At 42.3% G+C, this 24,290-nt stretch overlaps 2 protein-coding genes across 2 annotated transcripts in view; both read left to right on the top strand.

The window, feature by feature from the left end:
• The window catches only part of zgc:153990 (uncharacterized protein LOC768125 homolog), a 62,654-nt gene extending 52,250 nt beyond the window's left edge, over positions 1-10,404 (top strand). Inside the window, exon 6 of the transcript XR_008322809.1 lies at positions 10,391-10,404. The gene's annotated coding sequence lies outside the window, so the exon portion shown is untranslated. The remainder of the gene's footprint in view (positions 1-10,390) is intronic.
• Positions 1,778-22,766, top strand: mark4a (MAP/microtubule affinity-regulating kinase 4a). Its single transcript, XM_053331833.1, has 18 exons — positions 1,778-1,831; positions 4,636-4,833; positions 5,977-6,030; positions 10,285-10,333; positions 10,717-10,782; positions 13,520-13,590; positions 13,686-13,742; positions 14,291-14,527; positions 16,378-16,497; positions 16,594-16,693; positions 16,845-16,954; positions 17,147-17,333; positions 17,724-17,935; positions 18,653-18,756; positions 20,382-20,666; positions 21,796-21,878; positions 22,541-22,585; positions 22,702-22,766. Exons 1-18 carry the CDS (start codon positions 1,778-1,780, stop codon positions 22,764-22,766), a joined length of 2,097 nt encoding a protein of 698 aa, XP_053187808.1.
• Positions 22,767-24,290: the final 1,524 nt, after the last annotated feature.

Here is a 24,290-nt window from a genome sequence, read left to right as displayed (position 1 = left end):
GTGTTGTGTTGGAACTGTCAGCATCTCTGATGTGGCGCATCTCAGCTGCGTCAAGCAAATCATGGTTAGACAGATCAGACCGGAAGTGAGGAGATTTGGTTTCCATCATAAAAATGTAATAGTTAGTTAAGTGGCCCACTGATCCAGCCGTCATCCTTCTATAACTGCTTATCCTTTTTCAGGGTCATGGGGTGCTGATGCTTCTCCCAGTATGCATAGAGTGAATGACAGGCTAATACATGTCTACACTACTGTATGTACTGTATGTAAGAGCTCTCCTCAGTCATTTAGTGTAGTTTTGAATTTGCAATAAATCACATTTTTCATTATGCATTCTTATTGCAAGCAATGAAGGAATATCAGGCTTGTCTTTCAAAATGTATACAAATAATGAACAAACTCAATCTGATGAATACAATAGTTATTTAAAAGCTCCCAGTGCCTCCCACTCCCACTAAAAAAGACTCTTGCTGTAATTACTATGCCCAGGAACAATGCACACATGTATGTAATGATCTCCGGAACTTCTGCAGATTGCAGATTGTTAATTGTATATTTGATTTAATTTAATTTAATTGTATCACTTTCAACCTTATGCTGCTACTTTTCCCCACTATACTGCTTGTGTCAATTTGAATTTCTCCTTAGGGGGATCAATAAGGATACATTTTATCTTATGTTTTGTCTTATGCTTGGGCTAATAAGACAGTGATAAGACAGTGTCATTTTCTCATCTTCAATGCAGTATTTATTTGTTTGTTAATAGGCTATGCAAGATTTAAAAAATAGAATATTATATGTATAGAAATATATATATTTCAACTTTATTTGTCATTTACATGTTTGCACATAAAAACGAAGCTTGTGTCTGTGAGCTTACTTGATTTGTATTTATTTATGTATTTATTTTTTATCAGAAATAGCCTACTAATATAATAGGCTCTAGGTATGGTGTATATATTTACATATATTATATATTATATCATTTGTATGAATCATGGTAATGATACTGTTTTGTGCAGTAAATATAAATGATAGGCTATATAGCAATATGATTAAATGAATGATTATTGTTTCACATCATGGAGCGGTCGCCTCTAAGGCTTTTACATTGGAACAGACGGACCGGACGTCATGTCTCGGTGTATTCCTCGTGCTTTCACGGTGGTGCGCATCTCTCCGACCGGGAATACCGATTTCTGAACATTTCGGCCCCCCTCCCCACCCCGCTGCACCCTGAGCTGTGTTTTCCTGCGAGCGGCTGCACGGAGGGGAGCGGGCTGCACTGGCGTGGCGGGGTTCAAGTGAAAGCTTCCATCGGTCAGTATTATGACAAACGGAGATGACACATATCCACAAGGAGCCGGGTTTATTTTGTATGGCGAAATGAGGCAGGGGGTGGAGAGTCGCCAAAGAGACGCTGGGCACCGGCCAAACATCACCGCATTTTAGCACTGTTCGATGCTCGGGATTTGCATTGCATTGCATCTGCTGCATCCTTGATAGGCCCGTATTTATTTATTTTTTTGCAAAGTTGCATGGTGGAAAATGCAGCTTGTTTGAGGACACCCCCCCCCCTCTCTCTCCAGATATCCATTGCTGCCATGATAGGCAGAGGTCTCCTCTCGACCGCGGCTCGGCCGGTTGGAGAAGAGGCAGATTGATTTGGGACGCAGGGTCGCATCTGCGGATATTATTCCGTCTGTGGAGCCTGTATAATATCATCCGCGCATACACTCCGTGATTCTTACTCAGGGAAAAGGAGCAAGAAAACAACATGTCCTCTCGATCTGCATTACCGTCTGGAAACGACAGGAGTACTGGAGACCATGTAAGTGCAATTACAGCCTATAGCCTGCAATTTGTGTGTGTGTGTGTGTGTGTGTGTGTGCATGCAAAAGATAAATCATGCATCCTTAAAACAAACATCTCCTCATATATATAGCCTATCCTATATGTGTGTGTGTGTGTGTGTGTGTGTGTGTGTGTGTGTGTGTGTGTGTGTGTGTGTGTGTGTGTGTGTGCGTGTGTGTGGCCCTTATTGCCATTCATTGGGTATGATCTCTGTGCAGATGGGAGGCTTAGATGGAGCTATTTTTCCTCATTAGGTTAAAGGACTCTGGGGGTGATATTGGATGGATATTTCAGCAGGGCAGCCTTTTTCAAAATGGGCTAACCTTGAGTGTCTGCGCAGGGAAAGAGCTGATGGCAGGCAAACAGCCCGGAATGAGTCCATCCGCATACGATAACACTCAGCGGATATGCGCAGAAAGCCTGAAAACCAGCCGTCACCTCTTATTATAAGGCTTTGGAGAGATAGTGATGTCACATTATACTCCTTGCTGCTGCTGCTGCTACTGTGTGTATGTGTGTGTGTGTGTGTGTGTGTGTGTGTGTGTCTATATGTGTGTGTGTGCACGCGCATGTATATTCTCCTGAAATTGGATGGGTGGGAACGAGCGCACGGATGGGCCAAAATAAATGTATAGAGAATATCTGGGTTGTTCTTATGAAGCGAGGGGATTACTGCGTAAAATGATGTGCAGTCCATTGCTGCGCAGCCTACAAAGCGCCCAACCCCAGATCCAGTGGGTGTCAGACAGCGCCATACATTCAGTACAGTGGAAAACAGTAGCGGCCTGCAGAAAGAAACAGAGGATTTATTCAAGTGAGACAGATAGAATCACAGAGTCTGCACATCTATCTATCTATCTATCTATCTATCTATCTATTTATCTATCTATCTATCAACACTCCTTATTAATGTATATCAAAATGGTGACATGACTGACTGACGTTGCATTATGTCATTTCTCTGCCCTAAACACTTCTGGCAAGACTCCCTCCCATCTGTTTGTTAGCAGAGCTTTCAGCACAGAGGGATGGTTAAGCCAGTAGATGTGTGTGTGTGTGTGTGTGTGTGTGTGTGTGTGTGACTGGATGTGCATAAGCGTGTGAGTTTACGAGGTGCATGATTGATTATAAATGCAGATCCGCTCCTTCCATTAGAATGGATCTCGATCTGCTGTCATCACTCCACAATTAAGCGATGATGACAGATGAGTGAATTGACCGAGAGAAGTGTTGTGCTTTGCCACACAGGCACAGGTGAGGCTCGGTTTGATGTGGGGCGTACAGTCAGTGGATTAATGTACTCTGCTGCATGCTGTGGAGAAAAAACCCAGGGGGAAAAAAGAAGAAGGAAAAAAGAAAGAAAGCCCCCCCCCCCCCCCCCCCCTCCGGTGCAGTTGGTTGGGACTCTTTTACAGTAGGCGTTGATGATTGTGGGAAATAGGGGTCCAAATTGGCTTGAGGTGGGGCGTGAGAACAGGAATGGAAGCATGGAAAGGGAGGGAGTGTCTGAAGGTGGGGCTTAAAGGCTGCGTGGTTGTGTTTTGTATGTGTGTGTGTGTTTGATGCTGAGAGCAGGATGACATGCTGGGGGGATGGAAGTGTGATGCCTCAGGGCCTGGGACCGGCCAGGGACCACTGTGCCGGCATCTGCTCCCTTTTTTTACTCTTTCCTCCTATATTCCTCTCTGTATTAGTTGTCTTCTTCTTTTCTTCCCTCAGCTCCTTTTACCATCAAATGTCCCAGTTTCTTTATCTTCTGGTGTTGCCTTTTGCCCCCCCCTCAACTCATGCCCCCCCCCCACCCAACCCTTTCCTCCCCTGTATCTTTTCAGCGTTGAGGCCTCAGTTTGTCACATGACAAGAAGCCTCTTCGTACTGTAATACATCACGCTTTGTTTGTGTAAATGCACATTGTTGTCCTCCTTTTTTCTCTTCTGCTCTGCTTCCTGGCTGAAAAATTATCTGTGACTCAAGCTTTGGACTCTATCAGCGCTGCACTGTGCTCCCAAGCGTTTGGGGTCCAGAATGGAGCAGCATCAGGTGCTAGCATGCAGCAGCAGCAGCAGCAGCAGAGCAGCTAACTGTTTACAGGCCTCTGAAAGCTTCAGGGCTGCCTCCGACTTGGAGCAAAAGCATTACGTTGATACGCTGTCATTTTGCATGAAGACATCTTCCAGCATTCAGGTGCTAGACTTATAAAGAAGGTGATGCTGAACCCAAAATGGAAACAATATGCTCAAGTGTTCATGTGCTGGACAGCAGCTGTTAAGCCAGAAATGAGTGGCATGTAATCACATGAAGCTCAACATCACTCTTTTTTCTGTTTATGAAACAAACATCTGGTGGAATTCTGGATTCTAGTGATGTGGCACAGACATTTCCCTTTCTCAGTATTTCAATTATATGTACAGTTTGGCTGGTTATTGTATGTTTACCTAGTTTATGTTTATGTGATATACACTCATCTGTGCAGAGGCTCGTTGTGGGCGATGACACAGCATGACAGAGGGTTCACTGGTTGAAACAGTTTAGTTCCTGTGTAAACTCACCATATTCTCACCATATTCTTTAGTGAGCAGAGTTTATAACCAGGTTGTGAAATCAGATCATTTAGCTTCTGGAGAACATCAGTGCTCTCTGGGCGCAGACAGTCCTGGAGGTCCTTGTGTAATATTGGTGTTGGCACAGTGATTGACCCCCCCTCCTCTCCTCTCCTCTCCTCTCCTCTCCTCTCCTCTCCTCTCCTCTCTTTAACCCCCTCCCTGTCATTTTCTTCCCCAGCATGTGTCGCTGGGGGCCAGCCGCTCAGACAAGGCCACCAGCCAGTCCAGCCGCTCGCTGGGTGCCCGGTGCAGGAACTCCATCGCCTCCTGCTCCGACGAGCAGCCGCACATTGGCAACTACCGCCTGCTCAAGACCATCGGCAAGGGAAACTTTGCCAAGGTCAAGCTGGCCCGCCACATCCTGACGGGAAAGGAGGTGAGACATGGGGCGCTGGAGGTCCAGGGTGGGAGGAGGGGATAAGGAGATGGAGGGGTTTCAGCTGATAGTTGTATGTGTGATATAATGTCAATGCAGCTCCATTCTCTTGACTTCTTTCTCTACACTGCTCATACTGACTTAAGTGACATCACTTGAGGCAATTTATCAGATTTCACACAGCCACAAACAGCTTCATACTACTATTTCACATATGCAGTAGTACTACCCAACTAGGGCTGCAACTTATCAATAAAGTTGTACTTTTGATTTGATCCATGAAATGTCAGAAAATGGTGAAAAATGATTCATTACTGTTTCCCATAACTGAAGATGATGCCCTCAACTGTTTAATTATGTCCAAACACACACCACAGCTCAAACACATTCAGTTTACTTTCATAGAAGACTAAAGAAACCATAAAATACTCACAACTGAGAAGCTGCAGTCAGAAGAATTTGACCTTTTTTCCTCAAAAAATGATTATGGAAAAATGTGGGAAATTGATGGCATTCCTCTTTAAGAACTTCAGCATTGTATTTTTCAACATATGTTTTAAAGAAGGAAATCTTCCTTCATTTCCTCATTTAAGCTCCTCTAAGTGAAGTGAAATGATTTCAATGCATTGCTTGTATTGGTTCAGTTACAGGATTGAAACACTAAATACTAAATTATTACAGAAGTATATATGTGTATCATACTGAACTGAGACTATTGTACTGTAAAATGAGTTTCAGTATTTTAAGCCTTGTCCTTATGATGCTTAAACACTTTGAAACCAATGATTTTAGTTTTTCAGAAATTGGCAGTAAACCATCATTATAGCCTCTGTTAGTCCTGCCAATGCAAGTCAGCTGGGATTTAAACCACTCAAATTGACTTTACCACAGCTTGTTGAAGTAGCCTAAATGTTCACAGTGGCCTCAGTCCACATTCACCTACTTTGGTAGACAGATATAGCCGATCTACTACTCTCCTCGGAATACTATTATTCTCAAATTCTTGGATGTTGAGAGAGGATTCTTGGATTTGGATCAATGACATGAGTAGAAAAGGCTTCTGAGCATCATGTAAAGAGGCACATTATAAGGATGATGTGTTAACTTTGCCTCATCAGAAAATTGCTTGATTGTCTCTTTCAGGTTGCAATAAAAATAATTGACAAAACTCAGTTGAACCCAACCAGCCTACAAAAGGTGAGTTTCTCCTTTTTGATACTTTGAATATGTGCATCATGTTCTCAGTTACAAAATAAAAGACTTGTGTAATACTATCTGGCAGCAAGACTTATAAAACGTGGTAGATTCTGATCACATTGATGTAACTCAACAAAATGCTGATATGCCGTCAGGGACTGAGAGGTTCAGGTTTATCCTCAGCTGTGCCCCCCCCCTCTTTTGGAAGGGGCAGGAATGAGAGAGCAGCTGATAGAGAAGAGGGCTCGTGGGATGTGATGCTGTTTGGCAGGTGCTAGGGACTGGATGAGAGCGAGAGGAGACCTCTGTTCCAGGGATCATCTCTCGTCTCTCTCTGGGCTAATCGCTGCCCTGAGAGAGGGAGGTGACTCATCTCGGAAACCGTGGTCACCCAACCCACCCTCTTTTTTTTTTTTTTTGTATCTGCGTATCTTTATCTGTCTTCCCCTGAACTGAATGCACGTTTGCTGTGGATAACAAAGAAAAAACCGCCACGCATTTGCAGCTGCTTTTCGTGGTCGGTGATGTTTGGTTCGGTGGCCATTTCGTTGAGAGAAGGGATGGAGGGGAGGTGGGGGGGGTGCATCTTTAGAAAAAAAGCTTTGGGCTGGCTTCTGTTTTCTGTGCCGGTCAGCATGTTGAATGTTGAGCCTGAATGGTGGACACTCGAGGTTTGTTGTGCATGAAGGTCAGAGGCGGAACAGTGGACACTTTGGTTTTTTCGCCAGCGATCAAGGGCAACCTCAGCGTGGCGCAGACACACACACACACACACACACACACACACACACACACACACACACACACACACTTGACTCAGATTCAGGACTTGAAATTACAGTAGAGACATCTGGAGCAGTAGAAACCTGGACTGGTAGACATCCAGACACAACATGGCTGACATGAAGGCCGTCTGATCATGGGTTGATCACACACTCGGATATCTCTAACCCATCATCCAAACACATCAATCAAAAGCTTTTCTATCCAATCATGTGTGCCTAATGCTGATGCATCACACACAGTCAGATAACATTAAAAAAACATGCAGTAAAGGAATAAATGTGTATAAAATCTTACAGGAGACAACCATCCAGTCAACTCCTATTTACACTGTAATGCTGCTTCTATGCACATATGGGCCAAAGTGTCTTCCTCATTGAGCTGTAAGTCTGTCCCTCCCTCTCTCTCTGTCTCTCTCACTCTCTCTCTCTCTCTCTCTCTCTCTCTCTCTCTCTCTCTCTCTCTCACTCTCTCGCTCTCTTATCTCTTTCTACCTCCCCCTCGGCCCCTGCATGAGCCGCTCTGCCTGTGGGCAAAAAAGTGAACAGACCACAAGGATCAAATCAGGGATGAAATAATTGTTCTTTTATATGTGTGTAGTGTGCGTGTGATTTAGTTGGACTGGAAGATAACTGTATGACATGCTACATACAGTAAAAACAAATAAAAATAAGGGGGGATATGTAGGATTTAAGTAGCAGGGGTGTAGCTAGGATTTCTTGGACCCCAGAAACAGCGTTACAGTATAAAGCCCCCCCCCAGATGTGGAATAACTGGAAATCTTCACCTGTGGTTTGTTTTGCTCTATTTTTTGCTTGACTCGTAACATCATAAAAATATCAGAATAAATAGCAATTAAATTACTGTTTATTGTTTTTCATCTGACTTTCTTTTTTTTTTTTAAGTAATGTTCTTTCTGTGTATGTAGAGAGCAATAATAACAATGACCTTGGGTTGTTATTATCCAGGCTTTAGTAAATAAATGCAATTTACTTTCCCCATAGTGAGCCATTGCCCTTTTGATCACTGGCTTCGTCTAATCCTGACTCATCATAATTCTGGTTGTTATATCATGACAGAACATGTTTTTATTTACCTTATCTGGCTAGAGTAGAAGCAGGAACTGTAATCCTAACTTGTACGTTATCTTGTCTTCATGCCTGGTGCTTGTATGGACCGGACCGGTTGCCGCGAGAAACAATGGTGCAACATTTAGGGGCCAGGATTGACGAGAGAGGTGAAGGATCGGCCACTGATTGGAGAGAATGCTCTACAATTGGCTGGTGATGATAGTGGGTTTCTTTACATACCCGTGGGCTAGAGAAAATCCTTAGTACTGAAGACATGAAAGAGCCCATATTAACATAATCTGGATGGTAATGTATGTAGAGGGGGAGAAGGAAAGAGGGAGATGTATTGTACAGGGGTGGGTAAAAGTGGAGGGGGAGAGGAAGGAGAAGGAGGGAAGTGAAATCACAGATGTGAAAATCAAATCCCAATATCCATGAAAAAGGATTTCACATAAGAGGAAATGACAGATTACAGGAGGAGGTTACAGCTTTTTAGACTGGCTTCTGTGATGTTGGAGGACACCTCCATACTAAATATGTGTCAGATGAGGTTCGACTGAAGCTGAAACTTACATTCAATTTCCATCAGCTCCGTTTTGATCGCAGCCAGGAATTGCAAAAAGGAGCCACTGTGCATTTGTGTCCATTCCTGTCAGCGTTACCGTAGGTTGGCTATCTATTTGCGGTCGTTAGCGATGAGCGGGGTCGAACTTGTTGCCAGGGGGGATTTTTTTTTTTTCTGTTTTGACGGATGTGACCGCTCAGCCTTGGCATGACGAGCAGGGAATTAATAGGCCGCCGGATGATGAGGCGCTTCAGCACTACGTATCCCAAGATTCCCCTCTAGCACAGCTGGAGAAGCCGGGAAAGAGCCTGGTCTTAATACCTGGGTCGCTATGGCAACAGTGACGTTGTGGCACTGCTAGAGGAGAAGACGGCTAGAGGAATTGAATGAAGGAGGAGGGAACGGAGACACATCGGGAAACAGGAGGAGGGGAGGAGGATTGAGAAAAGGGGGGGGGGATTATCACACCATCTTTTTTTTTTTTTTAGCAGAGTCTATGATGTGGAAGAGAGTCGCTGGTTTCTGTGATGGACTGTACTGTTATATACGTGAAACCAGGGGAGCTGGCTCCCATTTAATCCCTTGTTGTGCTCTGACAAAGTGTACAAATATATCCCAGAGTAGACATATCACATGCAGTGGGAAGCGCTCACACTCACACAGAGTAGAAGTTGCTCTGTTTTTGGCTGGAGATTCATCACATTTGTGTGTGGGCCATTTGTTGTTGTGTTTTTTTTCTTTTTTTTCTATGGTGAAGAGGGTTTTTTTTTTTTTTTGGTTGATGTCACCCTCGCAAATTCTCATTTGGATGAATATCAGACACTGAAAGGCGTACTGTTATTTTTAGGACAAAAGTATAAATCCGTCTGCCTGTACTGGTCCACCCCCGATCTCTGAGGGGTTCTTCTTCTGATTTCAGCAGCAGAATTGATTCCACATAGACTATATGATACATAGACAAGCAGTCCATGTAATGTTGCCTCCACACTTCCTTCACTAATCTATGAAGTGGTGTATTAATATGCTAATGAATATGATTATAGTAGGCACATTTTCCATTTTAATCTTACTGTTGAAATGCCAAAACTGCTTGGGACCAGCATTACTGGTGAAGCCACCCAGTATACGTTGAAACCTGGGATTATGGGAGAGATTTAGGGGTATACACAAGATAATCATTGAGTCCAATTTGTGTTTGACACCACACTGAAAAGATGCATGTCAGAATATGCACCAGTGGCTTAAATGTTGCTATATTTTGCAACTTTAATGGGATTCACATGATATTAACAGACAGCCTTTGTGATGAAAATTAAATATCAAACAAATATGAAAGCTGGATTGACAGTAAAGCAAATGACAAAGAGAATTCACAGGTTTCTGTATCTCTGATTAGGACGTTGTGTTTCCCTCCCTGTTTGTGTCCCAGCAGGACAAATCTCATGACAATTTTAGGAATTTACTTCAGTTAAATTTAGTGGTTAGATTGGATTTGATAAGTTCTGGCAATGATGATCCACATTTGGGATTTATATCAGAAGACTGACTATCAGGTTAAAATGAGGAGCCTGAAAAGCATAATAATATCTGTATGAATGTCACACATTTACATGGCTACCTGATATCTCCATAACTTCTGGGGTTCATGTGAATTCTTGGACCTATGGACAAAGTCACAGTCTAGAAAACATTGAGAAATCCTACCTCGAGTTCATTTAACATATATGATTCTCTATAAAATATAGATATTAAATATATTTCTTACCATGAACATAATGAATGAAAAAAACTTGTCCAATATGACCCTGAAATGAACATTTTGCTTCTTCTTCCCAGCTCTTTCGGGAGGTACGAATAATGAAAGGCTTAAATCACCCTAACATAGGTAAGGCACATGCATACATCTCAATGGGCTTTATGTGTGTGTGTCTGAGTGTGTGAGTTTTGTTTGTGTGTTTTGCCTCTGATGTGTGTGTTTGTGTGTGTGAGCAAACAGAGAAATAATGCTTTGAATAAGCTTTAGAGCGTTCATTGACTGGACTGTAGCGGGCAGCGTGTCAGACCTCATATAGAGGTCACGAGGTTGGATTTTCTAAAGCTGAAATGTCATTTGAATCAAAACCCCCCCCCCCAACAGCATTAGCGGGTGGGGGTTGGGTGGGGGGTTTTCTCAGTATTAAGACAGACAGACGTCTGTGCTATTATTTATAATGTGAGCATGATCTGTTTAGATATGTGATTTTAATCTGTTTCTGTTTTGGGCTACAGTACAGCTGTTCGAGGTGATTGAGACGGATAAGACCCTTTACCTAATCATGGAGTATGCCAGTGGAGGTGGGTACCTCGACCATTATGTGCAGGAAATGCTATGACAAATTTGGATTATGATGCACTTTATTGGTCTCTAATTGGATGATAAAAGTCCAGAAACATAGTTTGTTTCGTAGGTATTTTTCCTCATCTTATGAACAGTTTATAGAAATGTTTTGATCATTTGAAAAATGAGTATGTATGCTTTCTTGCTGAGAGTTTGGTGAGAAAATGAATACCTTAGCTACAGCCAGGAGACAGTTAGCTTAGCTTAGCATAACATTTGGAAATGAGGAAATGGTTTTTATGTATACACAACTAGGCCTGTCACAATAATAACGTTATCAACTTAAACATTGCCGTAATTATTAACATAATCATGTCTATATGCTTGTTGTACGTTTAATTAATGCTGCAAAATGTAATTGACAGAACGATGTGGTAACCATATATTCATTTCATTTAACATCTGAGCCCACTTTGACAGTTGATTTAATCTATTATACAGCATTTTAATAGTAACTAATTAAATAACTAATCTCATATGAGGAAGTCACTTATTTACAGTGTACATCAGTTAGTTTCAATAGTGTTTTTCAGATAAAGAAAACAAAAAATAACATTATCTGGATAATGGGGAGGGTAATTTATAATTGACTGCAGTTTACAGCAGCTGTTTTTTTGTGATCTGATATGAAAGACAGTACCTTTTATAAATGATGAGCATGGCCTCTACTCTAATAGGTGTTGTACGCTTCTACATTCAAAGTTAATAGACTATGGAACCGCAACATAAATAACTGAGCAGGCTCTCTGCAGTAATGGTGCTGCAGTTTAAACTGCCTGTAAACACAACACTGCTCTCCTTTTCGTTTAGCTTCCATTAGCCTTTTGTTATGTTTCTATTTGTGTCAGGTTTTTTTCACACTTCTTCTTCAGGTTTTCTGTGGTCTGACCCAAAATCCTTTGCTCGCTGTGACCTTGGAGAATGTCAAAGACACAGTTTCAAATGTGGCTTTCTGTCAGGCCCATATCACTTTGAATAAGAGATGAAAAAAGACCACAAGGAGTTTTTGGGACGCCTAAAGCCTTGTGAAACCAAAATGTACTTTCCACTTGTATTAAAATGTATATTTCATGAACATAATGATATTAAACAAGATCTAAGGGACTGTACGGAAATTATTGTGAGGTGGGGGTCAAAATGTCTTCCTTAAGCTGAGGGGAGGGGAGAGCAGAGGAAGTTCTTTTATCTTTTACTCATCCCATATTTATATTTTATTACATTTTGCCCTAGTGAGATTCTTTGGGAGAAAAAAAATATATTCATATCTATTATTTGGAGTTCAGGGGTGGAACAAAAATATCACAGTCCTCAAAAACAAAAGCAGCCACATAATTGGCAGTTTAGCTGACCTGTGTGTGGGTTTAACAATAGTAGTGCATACTCTCAGATATCGGTTTCCCTTGGGTGCACTATGGTCTGGAGTTTGAATTTCAAATGATGTGTCACTCTGTCACTAAATTAGAATGATTGTTGTGTGTATTAGTACAGTTTAGAACATTTTTATTAAATGTTTTAATCTTATATTTTACATATTTTATCTTACATATTTATTACATTTTTTGAATCTTCTGTTCAAAGGAATAGGTGTTTTTTTTAGTTTCTTTTTAGAAACTACACATTGTTTAATTACCAAGACTTTGTTGAAAGGACCTATACCAATATCTTGGTTAGCTTAGTTTAAAGACATGAACATACTTATTTTTGTATTGATTATAGTCACAGCAGCCACTTTGAGTATGGGAGGTGTGAGGTAATAGAAATGATTTAAACAGAGTCATAGTCAGACTTTAAAATAACAAGATATAGGGCCCTATTTTAAAGATCTATAGTGCATGGCGTAAAGCAAGTGCCTTTTGGGCGTATCCAAATCCACTTTTGCTATTTTAACGGTGGAAAAATGGTCAGTGCACCAGGTGCATGGTCTAAAAGGGATGGACTTAAGTCTCCTCATTAATCATAGGCGTGTTTTGGGCGTAGCACGCGGTAAACCAATCAGAGTGTCACCTCCCATTCCCTTTAATATCCAGGAGCGCTGCCACATTGGTGGATTGCTATTATAACAGCACATTTACCAGCAATGTGTTTCAATAATATAACATGAGTTACTTTTGCTGAAAGGAAAGTTGGCTGATGAGCTGCTAACCTCACATTTAATTCATATAAAGGAAGAATATGGACATATAACCAACCAGTCTGATGGTTGCCCTGATTTACGTGCGCAGAGCGAGAAAATGACAACTGCGCCAGGAGAAACTAACAAAGACACATGCGCCACGCGCGCCATCCGCTGTGCGCCGACCGCAAGATAGGGCCCATAATGTGTTAATTAGTGCTGGTAGCCAGATTTAGCTCCCATGGACAGAGCTGGGCTAGCTGTTTGTCGTGTTTCCAGTTTGTTTATGCTACACTAAGCTAAGCTATCTGGCTACTGGCTAACACTAACCCTAAACCCTAACCATTGCTTCTTATTAAATGGAAGTGGTATCAATCTTCTCATCTGAATCTCAGAACAAAAGTAAATTATATTGTTCCCTTATTATAGACTAGTCTCTCTGAGTTTTATGTTCCATGTGCTTGCAAGACACATTTCCTTTTGGGAACAATAAACTTCAAGTTCACCACTAGATCCAATAATATGGCTTTAATGCCCCTTTTATTTCCTAACTGACTTCTTTCTACCTCCCTCACTCACAGGTGAAGTGTTTGACTACCTCGTGTCTCATGGGAGAATGAAGGAGGTTGAAGCCAGAGCCAAATTTCGACAGGTAAGAATTCACCTCCTCTTGTTAACTACATTGCATCAATCCTCACATTTAATTGTCAGCACTTCAGGTTTTTGTCTGTCTCCTCATGTCCACAGATTGTTTCCGCTGTCCACTACTGCCACACGAAGAACATTGTCCACAGAGATTTGAAGGTGAGAAAGCTCAGAAGATGTTTTGTGCTGCTTTCAGAAATGAAGGGATTAAGGCTAGTCCAAGACTAGGACATTTCTTTCACTGACAGATTACACTGAACTAAAAAATTATAATCTGGGACTAGTCTTAATCTGTGTCTGTGAAAAGGACCCTTTAGCATCTTAATCGCACAGTAAAGCACTGATGAGTGGAGAGGCTCTTTTTTACCAAGCTGGGAAGGCAGCTGTTGTAATAGATTATTTAATTCCTGAACACACACAGTGACATATATACACTATGAGTCATGTCCAGTATCTATGTATGTAGTTGGGCAACATGCAAGCACCACCCCCCTCCCCATCTGTCTCTCATTCGCTCTCGCTTTTCTTCTCCATCACAACTCCTGTTCCTCTGTCTTTCGACTTTACCTCTTTCCCCTTCCTCCTCCCCCATCCAATTATTTTCTGCCCATCGTGTTGTTCTCTTCTACTTTTCCTCCCTTCCTCCTGTTGTCAATCCCCGCCTCTTCCTCTTCCTCCTCCTCTGTATCGATGTATGTTGGACTCAGGCGGAGAACCTTCTGCTGGATGCCGACGCCAACATCAAGATTGCCGACTTCGGCTTCAGCAATGAGTTCACGCTGGGTAACAAGCTGGACACGTTCTGTGGCTCGCCACCCTATGCTGCCCCCGAGCTTTTCCAGGGCAAGAAGTATGATGGGCCTGAGGTGGACGTCTGGAGTCTCGGAGTCATCCTCTACACGCTGGTCAGCGGCTCGCTGCCCTTTGATGGGCAGAACCTGAAGGCAAGTGGATGGGAGGAGGGACTGCCTGTCTGCCTGGGTACACTCAGACAGGATGGTTCCTGAGGGAGTTATTGTAACAGTAATGGGTTTACATCTATTGAAATGAATAGTTTCAAATAACCCTCTTACATTTGGTAGAGTAAAAAATTGAGACATGCAGTATGATTCTTAAAAGCATATCCTCATATACTCTTACAGGGTTTTGTATTTTCACTGTCTTGGAAGTATTGGTGATGAAGGTTGTAATTTGCCTTTTCAGTATTGCCACTTTTCTTTAACTTGTCTACACCTGATTTAGTTTTCCTGCATTTATATATATATATGAATTTTCTGTCAACTATAAAATCATAGGTGGAGAAACCAACAAGATAGGCCTTGAACTGTGTGTAACATTGTTGCTGTTTAAAGTCATCACATGTTGGATTTTCCAATCTGTGTTGCTGCTGTGCAATATTTTTTGCATTTGCACAGGCACTGTTAGACCTCTATATTTGATTTTTTTTTAAAAACAACCTTTGAGTATAATGAATAAATGGTGTTTTATAACCGATTAAACATTCTGGTGTCATATGAAACGTATACTGTGTTGATCATTGTGTTGGCACAGCGTGATTTCATTCGCTAAGAGAGTTATCTTAGATTAGGTGATGAGTTTACAGAGGATGATAGAATTTCTGCCCAACCAGTGCAAAGGGCAGATATGTGGCCTTTGAATACAGTCTGAATCTAATCCAGGGATGTAGTGGCATCCTGGTGACTCAGTCATGGCTCAGTGTGTTATGTGTAGCTGTGACAGCCTGGATCTGAATGTGGTCCGGGACTTTTTTTGCTCTTAGTTTCCCTTCTTTTTCTCCATTTTCAGTAATTTCCTGGAAACATTTTTAATCATTCATATAAATCGTGTTATAATGTCCACTGATTAAGCTGAAATGCTTTGTTTTTTTCTATTAAAAAAATATTCTTGTAAATAGTGGCTAGTGAGCATGTAAGCAAATAGCCTATTGACACACAGAGTACAGAGCAGTTGGAGATGTGTTTCTGGTTGTTTCTACTTATGGAACAGTGGTAGTTACAGTTAGTATGTGCATGTCCGGTATGTTCTGTATGCATGTCTTGATGATACATTACTCTTACATCAATGTGTACGGATTTGAAAGAAGGGACTGTTGACATGGCTTCACCCTTTTTATGCAGTTTAGCTTTTTTATACACTATATCTACTCATTTGTATGTGTATAGATATACACTAAATGGACATAGCACCTAATATTGACCTTTTTTAAAATAATTTCCATTCTAAATATCACCCCCCCCCCCCCCCCCCTTGATGAATGGCAGTGAGAAAGCATTGTTCTCTGTCTTCTCTGTGGTTGCATTCTTTACCTTGAAGTAGGACTTAAATCTAAAAAAAAAAGCATTTTTATCCAAAATCCAGCAGATGGCAATGAGTCACCCCCTAGAGCTCTACCAGAGGGTGGAGACAAATGTGCGTTTAACCCCTCTCATATTTGACCGCACCCCAGCATACTGCCTGCAGTGAGCGACTTGGGGATTTACATTTCCCTGCAACACACACTTAAATCAGTCTGACTTGTCTCATCAGAGAACTTTAGATGAATGGAACATTCTTGTATGCACTGTTGAATAAGTTGTAAAAAAAAATGAGTGGGGAAAGTCAGAATTTCTATTCCTGGTTTAAATGATTCAGAGGTGTGTCATGACTGTTGATTTCCTCTCATAGCATTTTTAAAATGTGTGTTGGGAACCGGCACTTGGTTTTGGGACTGCCTCCTTTTTTTTCATGCTTGTTGAATTCTAAATGTGTAACATGTGGTGTATGTGGCCAACAGGAGCTGAGGGAGCGCGTGCTGAGGGGAAAGTACCGCGTGCCCTTCTATATGTCCACAGACTGTGAGGGGATCCTTCGCCGATTCCTGGTGCTCAATCCCTCCAAACGGTGCACCCTGGAGGTAAGGAGTGCCGAACCCGCAGCACAAACTAATTGATCTCATGTGAAATTCGAACCCAGCTGAGGATAGTCTGTATTTCTGTCTCTGTTTCTACAGCAAGTCATGAAGGACAAGTGGATAAATTCAGGGTATGACGGGGAGGATCTGAAGCCCCATATAGAACCTGTTGAAGACTATAGTGATCCAGCTCGCATAGGTGAGTCAACTGGGCCACTGGTGGTCAGCCTGCTTGCCATTCAGGTTTAAAGAGTATACTAAGAGGTCTTTTAAATCTGATCAAGCTACAACATGTTCTATATCACTGTCTTTGTCCTTACCTTTCATATTTGGTTGTTTGTGTGCCTCAGAGGTGATGGTGGGGATGGGCTTCACTCCAGAGGAAATCAAAGACTCTCTGCTCAATCAGAAATACAATGAGGTCACCGCCACCTACTTACTGCTGGGCCGCAAAGGCGACGTGAGTTGTATAGATCTACCTTATATTGAGCATTTAGCTGATATACTAACCAGAGTAATGACTGAAATACCATAAATGACTTTGTTCTTGATCACCAATTGTACATGCACATTATTGTAAAAACTCCGACATCTTCAATCACCACCGATCGAGGGTCACACCTTTCAATCCGGTACTGCTGTGACTTTCTAGGATGGCAGTGAGGCTCGCACAGCTAGTAGCCTGTCCCTGGCGAGGGTACGACCTAGCCCCATCACCAACGGGACCAACAAGCACTCCTCAGCCACTGGCTCCTCCTCCTCCTCCACTTCCTCCTCGCATAGCAAGACCCAGCGCAGTGCCTCCACCTACCACAGGCAGCGACGACACAGCGACTTCTGTGAGTCTCTCCTCTTAGCTTTTAATGCTTTAGGTAGTGCAGCGGCTAGTGAAGATCTACCTGAGACACTTGTACATTAATCAGCTGATAAGGTAACATCTCATACAAAAATGTGTTTTGTAATCCCACCTGAAGAGCTAATACAAGATAAGAAGACTTGCTTTCACAAGAAAAACATAGGTACATAGACTGTTGACCTATATAATAAACTGTTGAGGCGTGTCTTGTCCTGGATGCTTCTGATAAGAGCTTATTTGGGTAGTTGTTTGATAAGATGGGGCTGCTTTATATACTAGATCATGAATAGACTTTCTGGATCCCACTGTATATGCAGAATATTCCTTATATGAGTCTCTGTGTGTCTGCGCTCTGCTGTCCTCCACAACAAAGGCGGGCCTTCCATGCCCGTCATGCACCCCAAACGGAGCCCGACCAGCACAGGCGACCGGGAGTTGCGGGAGGGACGAATGCCTTCACGTAAGGCCAGTTGCAGCGTGATGGGAAGCCATAGCCTCCCTCCCTCCAGCCCAATGGTTAGCAGTGCCAACAACCCCAACAAGTCCGAGATCCCAGACCGCCGCAAAGACATGACAGCCACCACGGTTAGTGCTAGATATATTTACTCGTCAAGGAAGGAGAGTTTGATGTTCCTGAAGTATCAGATAAAGGGGTCCAGCACTAGTTTCTTTTTTTTTTACCAGTCACAAACATCACACCATTACTTCTTAGGCTCATAACCCAGTCAAATTTAAACAGACACATCATATGCGCATTACTACAATAAGCAGAACTTTAGTGTTTTTCTTCTGTATCAAAGTAATCGAGGTGATTGTGACTGTACAGTGTGGACAGGAACTACAATGTGACTCAGATTTTGACTATTATTTATCACTGTTAAAACATTGTGTTGTATTTCCACTATCTTCACACACATCGCACTCACTCACATTTACACCCAGCCCGTGAAAAATGTCACAGATTGTGTTTCAAATCAATTTAGGGTAGAATTGAAATAAAAAATCATGTCTTGTCTCATTTTATTTGAATTTAGAGACAATTTAAATGTTGTATATATTTTGTGAGCAGCTAAACCTTTAAAGAACGTGGTATGAGTATAGAAAATAAAGCAGACTGAAGCTTTATAGACCATTTTTAACAGCTTTTGGTGTGAACACGGTTACTCTCAGTATGTATGTAACATGCTGCTAGTATCATGTTAGAATATTTTGAGATGTAGTCATGTAGTAGATTTTTCTCCACTGAATGACAAAGTGACTTTCAGCTAGTACCTGCGTCTTACCTTATTCCTCTCTCTGTAGAATAACATCCCTGGAAGTGCCATGACACGCCGGAATACATATGTGTGCACGGATCGCACGGGCGCTGACAGGCACTCTCTTCTGCAGAACGGCAAAGATAACAGGTACCACTTTGTGTTGGAAGTTTAAAAATTCGTATTTGCTTGTATAGATCTTCCACAGATACAGTGGCATCTGATATTTTCAGTAAGCAGGTACTATCTGCTTGAAAAAAACTGTTATAAATGCAGATTTTACTTATAACTATTCTAATAATCTGTTCTCCCCCTGCTGTTCCTATCTGTGTAACATATGGTCTCAGCCATATGATTAGCATGCTAGGCTAACAGTGACTTACCGGTAATAGGCCTAGCTATGCTGTCTTTTAGAACACACGCTGTAAACACACCTGTCACATTGCAAAGCAGGTTGTTGTTAAACAGTCTGTTGATACAGTCTATGAGCTACAAATGGCACGGCTATGCTAATGATGCTAGCCATGCGAGCTAGCTGCTAGCTGCCGTGCAGGCTGGTAAAACTGATTTGTCAATTCTTCTCAGTCCCGCTGAGAGTGAGCTTCAGTGTAAAGACCCCATGAGGAAAGTTATATAAGCTATTTTGAGAAAAGTAGCTGCCAATAGAGAAACTCCAACACTGGACTGGCTGACAAATTGTTTAAGTTCATCACTCAGTCAGTCAGTAACAGACATTCAAGGCTATAGGACTGATCTGTGTCCGGTCCAGCCAGCAACATGAATATTCTGTCAAGGCTAAAACTTCACATAAAATTTGAAAGGCTGCTGCAAGATGGATGCTTCAGTTATTTTGCCTGATAATATGTAATTTAAGACATAGCAGTTGTCACCTTCAGTTTTGCTGTTAGAAGGATGTGTGAAAATCTGAAATAGAATTCCCAGTGCGGTTTGTGTCTTGGAAGCTTGCCGTCTCTGTTTCTACAGTTCTGCTAACATTATGCCTGCATCCTCAAACTCAGTAGAAACATTTCTTCCATCTTTATATCTGCTATTAAACGCTGGCATATCTTAAAGATCCCCTCCAGCCATTTCTTATGATCTATAAAAATACCTAAATAGTAACTTCTTTCTGAATACGGCTTTTCAACAAAAAATCTCAAAACATTTCTTAAATTTACATCTACTCCTCCCTCATTGAAAAATCCAGAATCTATCAATATGCAATTTTATGTCTCAAAAGAATAGCTGTCCAAATCTGGACATCATTCTGCATAGTGACACTCAAACATCCAACTGTAGAAAGGAGAAGAAAAACACATTTCTCAGTAGAGGGGGACTTAAAAGGCGATGGTGTATAACAGACGTGCCAGGTTCTGTTGCCATTGCCAGTGCCTGGAGACAGTCAATGTGTGTGAAAACCTGAAACTAAAATAAACATATAGCCAGGGGGTCAGTTATTGTGCTGTATAGGGAGTGTAGCTGTTCAGTGTGATGGTGTACAGATGTCAGATATATTGTAAGAACAGGTATAAAATGCCAGTGGAAAAGCAGAAAAATTGCATTTTCTTTTTCAGTATGGAGTGCATTTGAAATGTTGTACTTTAAAATTTAGATAACATTGCAAATAGATGTCTACACCTGATGATGACATGCTCTTTTAAATGATTCCAATTTCTTTTGTTATTGAAGACATTTAGCTGGGATTATTGTCAAAGAACACAATTTGACATGCTTTTATGTAATGAATTTGTCTTTTTTCTGTGTCCTCCCCGCAGCTCTCTGAGCCACCGCTTGCCTGCAGCGTCTCCCTCCACGCTCAGCATCTCTGGGGCCGGAGCTGCCTCCTCCTCTTCCTCTTCGGACCGATGCCGCCTGACCCGAGGCTCCACAATCCGCAGCACCTTTCACGGGGGACAGCTGAGGGACCGTGGCCCCCCGGTTTACTCCGCTCCGCCCACTTCACCCACCCTGTCTCATCATGACGCCAGCCCGCTGCCCCACGCCCGCACCAGGGCGACCTCCAACCTCTTCACCAAGCTGACCTCCAAACTCACTCGCAGGTAGATGCACGCTGCCATGACACACATTTTAAAGGGATGATTTGACATTTTTGGAAATAAGCTTATTGGCTTTAATGCTCATGTCTGTCCATTCAACATAAGCTATGACTAGCAGTCGCAGTTAGGTTAGTTTAGCATGAAGACTTAAAGCAGGAGGAAACAGCTAACCAGGCTCTGTTCAAAGGTAAAAGAATCAGCCTACCAGCACTGGTAAAGCTTACAGTCTTTATGCTAAGCTAAGCTAACCGCCTCTGACTGTAGCTTTGCATTTGGCGTACAGACATGAGTAGCATCGTTCACCAGAATGCAAATAAGCATAGTTTAAAAAACGCTGAACTTAGCTGCCCATATAAGTTTCAGTCGTAGTTCATATAATGGCTGTATTTTAAAGTAAATACTCTAGATACCTTTTGCACCACTTGAAAATATTAACAAGTTGGCTAATATGTTTAATTTTTTACACTTCCAACTTATTGAAAGGGGACTTCTGTTTCATTTAAATACATATATGCAACTATTATTACATGATCAGTTGCCACAGTCCTTCATAACTCTTTACACTACCATGTAGACTTAAATCTATTTATTGTTCCTTGTTCCAAAGGCCTGATGTTCGCATCACGTAGTTTTTGGTATTTTAAAATTGTTGTGATTCAGGATTTGAGACTGAGTGAAAGTTGCTCGACAGAACATTAGCTCAGATGTAATATGATCACTGCAGACAAACCAAGGAAGTCAAATTTGATACAAAAATCATGCTGCTATGTTATGAAGTTTGTGCTTTTTCAGTTTGAGCACAACCTGGGTATGGATCCATGCTTATCAGAACATTTTACTCACGTAGGCCTTTTGGCAAGCTCTTCTGTAGCCCTGGATTATCCTCTGCTCCCCCTCTCCCTCCCAGTCGTCATAATCACACATGTCTAATCTTATCAAACCTCAGCTTTATCCTTGCCAATCAGCTCCTGCGCTGTGCTCTTTTCCACCACTTGCTCTCCCGTGATTCAATTATATTCTCTCTTACCCCACCCTCCACCCCCACCACCCGCTCTGACCCTATATGCCCTCTTTTTCTCCACCTTCATCTTGTTCTGCTTCTCCCCTCTTACTCCTCTTGTCATGGCATCAGGGTCAACCTTGACCCGTCCAAGCGCCAGGGCTCAAACAAATCAGTCTCGGGTTGTACTCTTCCACAAGGATCAAAAACAGTTAGTAAGTTCCCATGTCTCTCGCTTCTTTCTTGTCTGCCTGTGTTGCCCCATTTGTCTGACTGGTCACACTGAAATGACTTAAAGTCCATGAATGCCTGCCTTGACTTTTTCATTCCTCTGTCTATGAATTATTGCTTGTCTGCATGACTCGTTAATCATCGTCACACTGTGAAGGTAATGCACTTGGTTTCAAGCATGGTTGCAATCAAGGAAGATTCATTTCAGTTATTGTTTTTTTTTTGCAGGATGAGTGTTATCATCAGTAGAAATCTGCCTCAATGAGCCTTTTACTTCTTTACCATGCAATGCATAAGTATCCCTCTAGAAAAATGGTGTTTTCATGTTGTATTTGTGGTTCATGAGTTGGAACACCTAGGAATGTGCACTGCAGTACTGCACACAGAGGCAAATAAAAGTCAAAAGGACTGCATTTATACCTGCATGCTATAAAATTAGCGAGTGAGAAAAAACTGTTCCATCCTATAAGTTGAGGTCAGTCAGGACACAATGTTCTGCATATCGCCTGCTTGTTGTCGATGCTTGCTTTGGTCTCACCGTGTAATATCCACCGCTGAATGCCATCTCATCTGAGAGTCGTGAGTTGGTCATAAGGCTCATTGTACTCCAATGGATTACCTCTTACGCTGTCTGTTTGTCCTACAGGGTCACAAATGAATCTGAGGGAATCAGGAGATTTGCGGTCACAAGGTCAGTCCGCGTGCTCCAGCTGCATGAACAGTTTTTATAAAACAGATAGATCATGTCTGTTTTCTAATGTTATCACAATGTCTGACTATGTTTCTGATATTTATGGTTTTTCTTAGTTGCCATCTACCTGGGTATCAAAAAGCGTCCGAGCCCCGGGCCGTCGGACGTGGCTGGGATCTGAGAAGCGGTGGGCGGCGGGACCCTGCGGAGGTGGTACTGGCTCTGCGGGAGGCGGCACTCGGATGTGGCTGCCAGGTCCACCATGCTGGCCCCTTTCTGCTCTCCTGTACCCATGGCGTGGCAGGGGGCCGTGTGGCTTTTGAGGCCGAGGTGTGCCACCTATCCACGGGTGCCTCCGAGACTTCTAATGGGGTGCGTTACACGCGACTCTGGGGGGCACCACTAGCTTTTCGGGACATTGCCACCCAAATCTCCAAGGACCTCGAACTTTGAACGGAGGGTGCGCTTGTATACGAGTGTGTGTTTTTGTGTGAGCGAGTGTGTATGTGTATGTGAGAAGGGGCGAGGGGCTGGACCCGAGAGAAAAGACTTCTCCTTCTGTCTCTTTCATGACTACCCCCCCATACACACACACACAGATACACACACACCTGACCCGTAAAAGACACTCAGACTGAGGCAACCCCCCCCATCCCCTCCCATCCAATCAACCCCACCCAGCTCAGCCAACTTCTTCACTGTGCGACTGCACCCACTGGACCTGGATCAGATGGAATCTAGTTGAATATTTTTTATTGCTACTCTAGCCATAATGACTCTTTATTTTGTTATTTATTGCTCTGATCATTGTTTTTACCCACTGTCACTTTCACTACTACAGAGAAATATCATCTCTTGTGTATCGGTCATCATTGACCTGCCAGTCCTTTTTTTTTTTAATTGTTCTTTGATATGTCACCTTTTATGTGCACCATTCATGTTTTTTCTTCATACAAATAACGTGATTATCTGCTGACTTTTCATCACCTGGGAACAATAACATGTGCAAACGTGGAGATGGTCTGACAAGCAGCCGCAGAGCTGCGTTGCTTTGATTTGTGTACATACAGCAGTGACGACAGCACTGGATTAAGGTCAGTGGGAGCTGGGCTGACAGACGTTTGAAACAGCCAATCAGAGGCTGACTGACACTAATGAGCTTCAAGCTTCATGAACTGATGCCTCTATATCGCATTCTTTTACACATTTCTCTGCATGGGATGAGCAGAAATTTAAAAAAAAAAGAAAACAAGCCCAATTTCACGCATACACAAAAGAAAAGATTATATTATTGTGCAGCTCATGCTCCATTTTAGATTCTTGCAGCACCAATATCTAAATTAAATTAATACAGCTGATTTGGCGAGTTATGGTTGTATAACTTTCATATGATTGCTATCATTGCATAAGTTGTTTATACTGGCTCTGCAATAGAATGAAATTGACTTAAAAAGGCCTTCACATGCACACAGCTGATAATCTTTCAGAGAAACTCTCTTCTCTCTGATTGGCTGGATTCATTGTCTGTCAGCACAGGTCCTCATCAGTAAAACTTGTTCAAAGCATTTGGATTTTTCCAGCCTCCCACCTCGTCTCATCCCTTTACCTTTTTCTTCAAAAGCATTGTACTGAAGACACAGCAGCAGTAGCGACGCTCACTCGAGAAGAAACGTTCCGACTCAAAGCCCTCGATCAGTCAAATCTT

This window comes from Scomber japonicus, chromosome 13 (genome assembly GCF_027409825.1).
Source record: "Scomber japonicus isolate fScoJap1 chromosome 13, fScoJap1.pri, whole genome shotgun sequence".
Lineage (NCBI taxonomy): Eukaryota > Metazoa > Chordata > Actinopteri > Scombriformes > Scombridae > Scomber > Scomber japonicus.
This window is presented reverse-complemented; position numbering and strand designations above follow the sequence as displayed.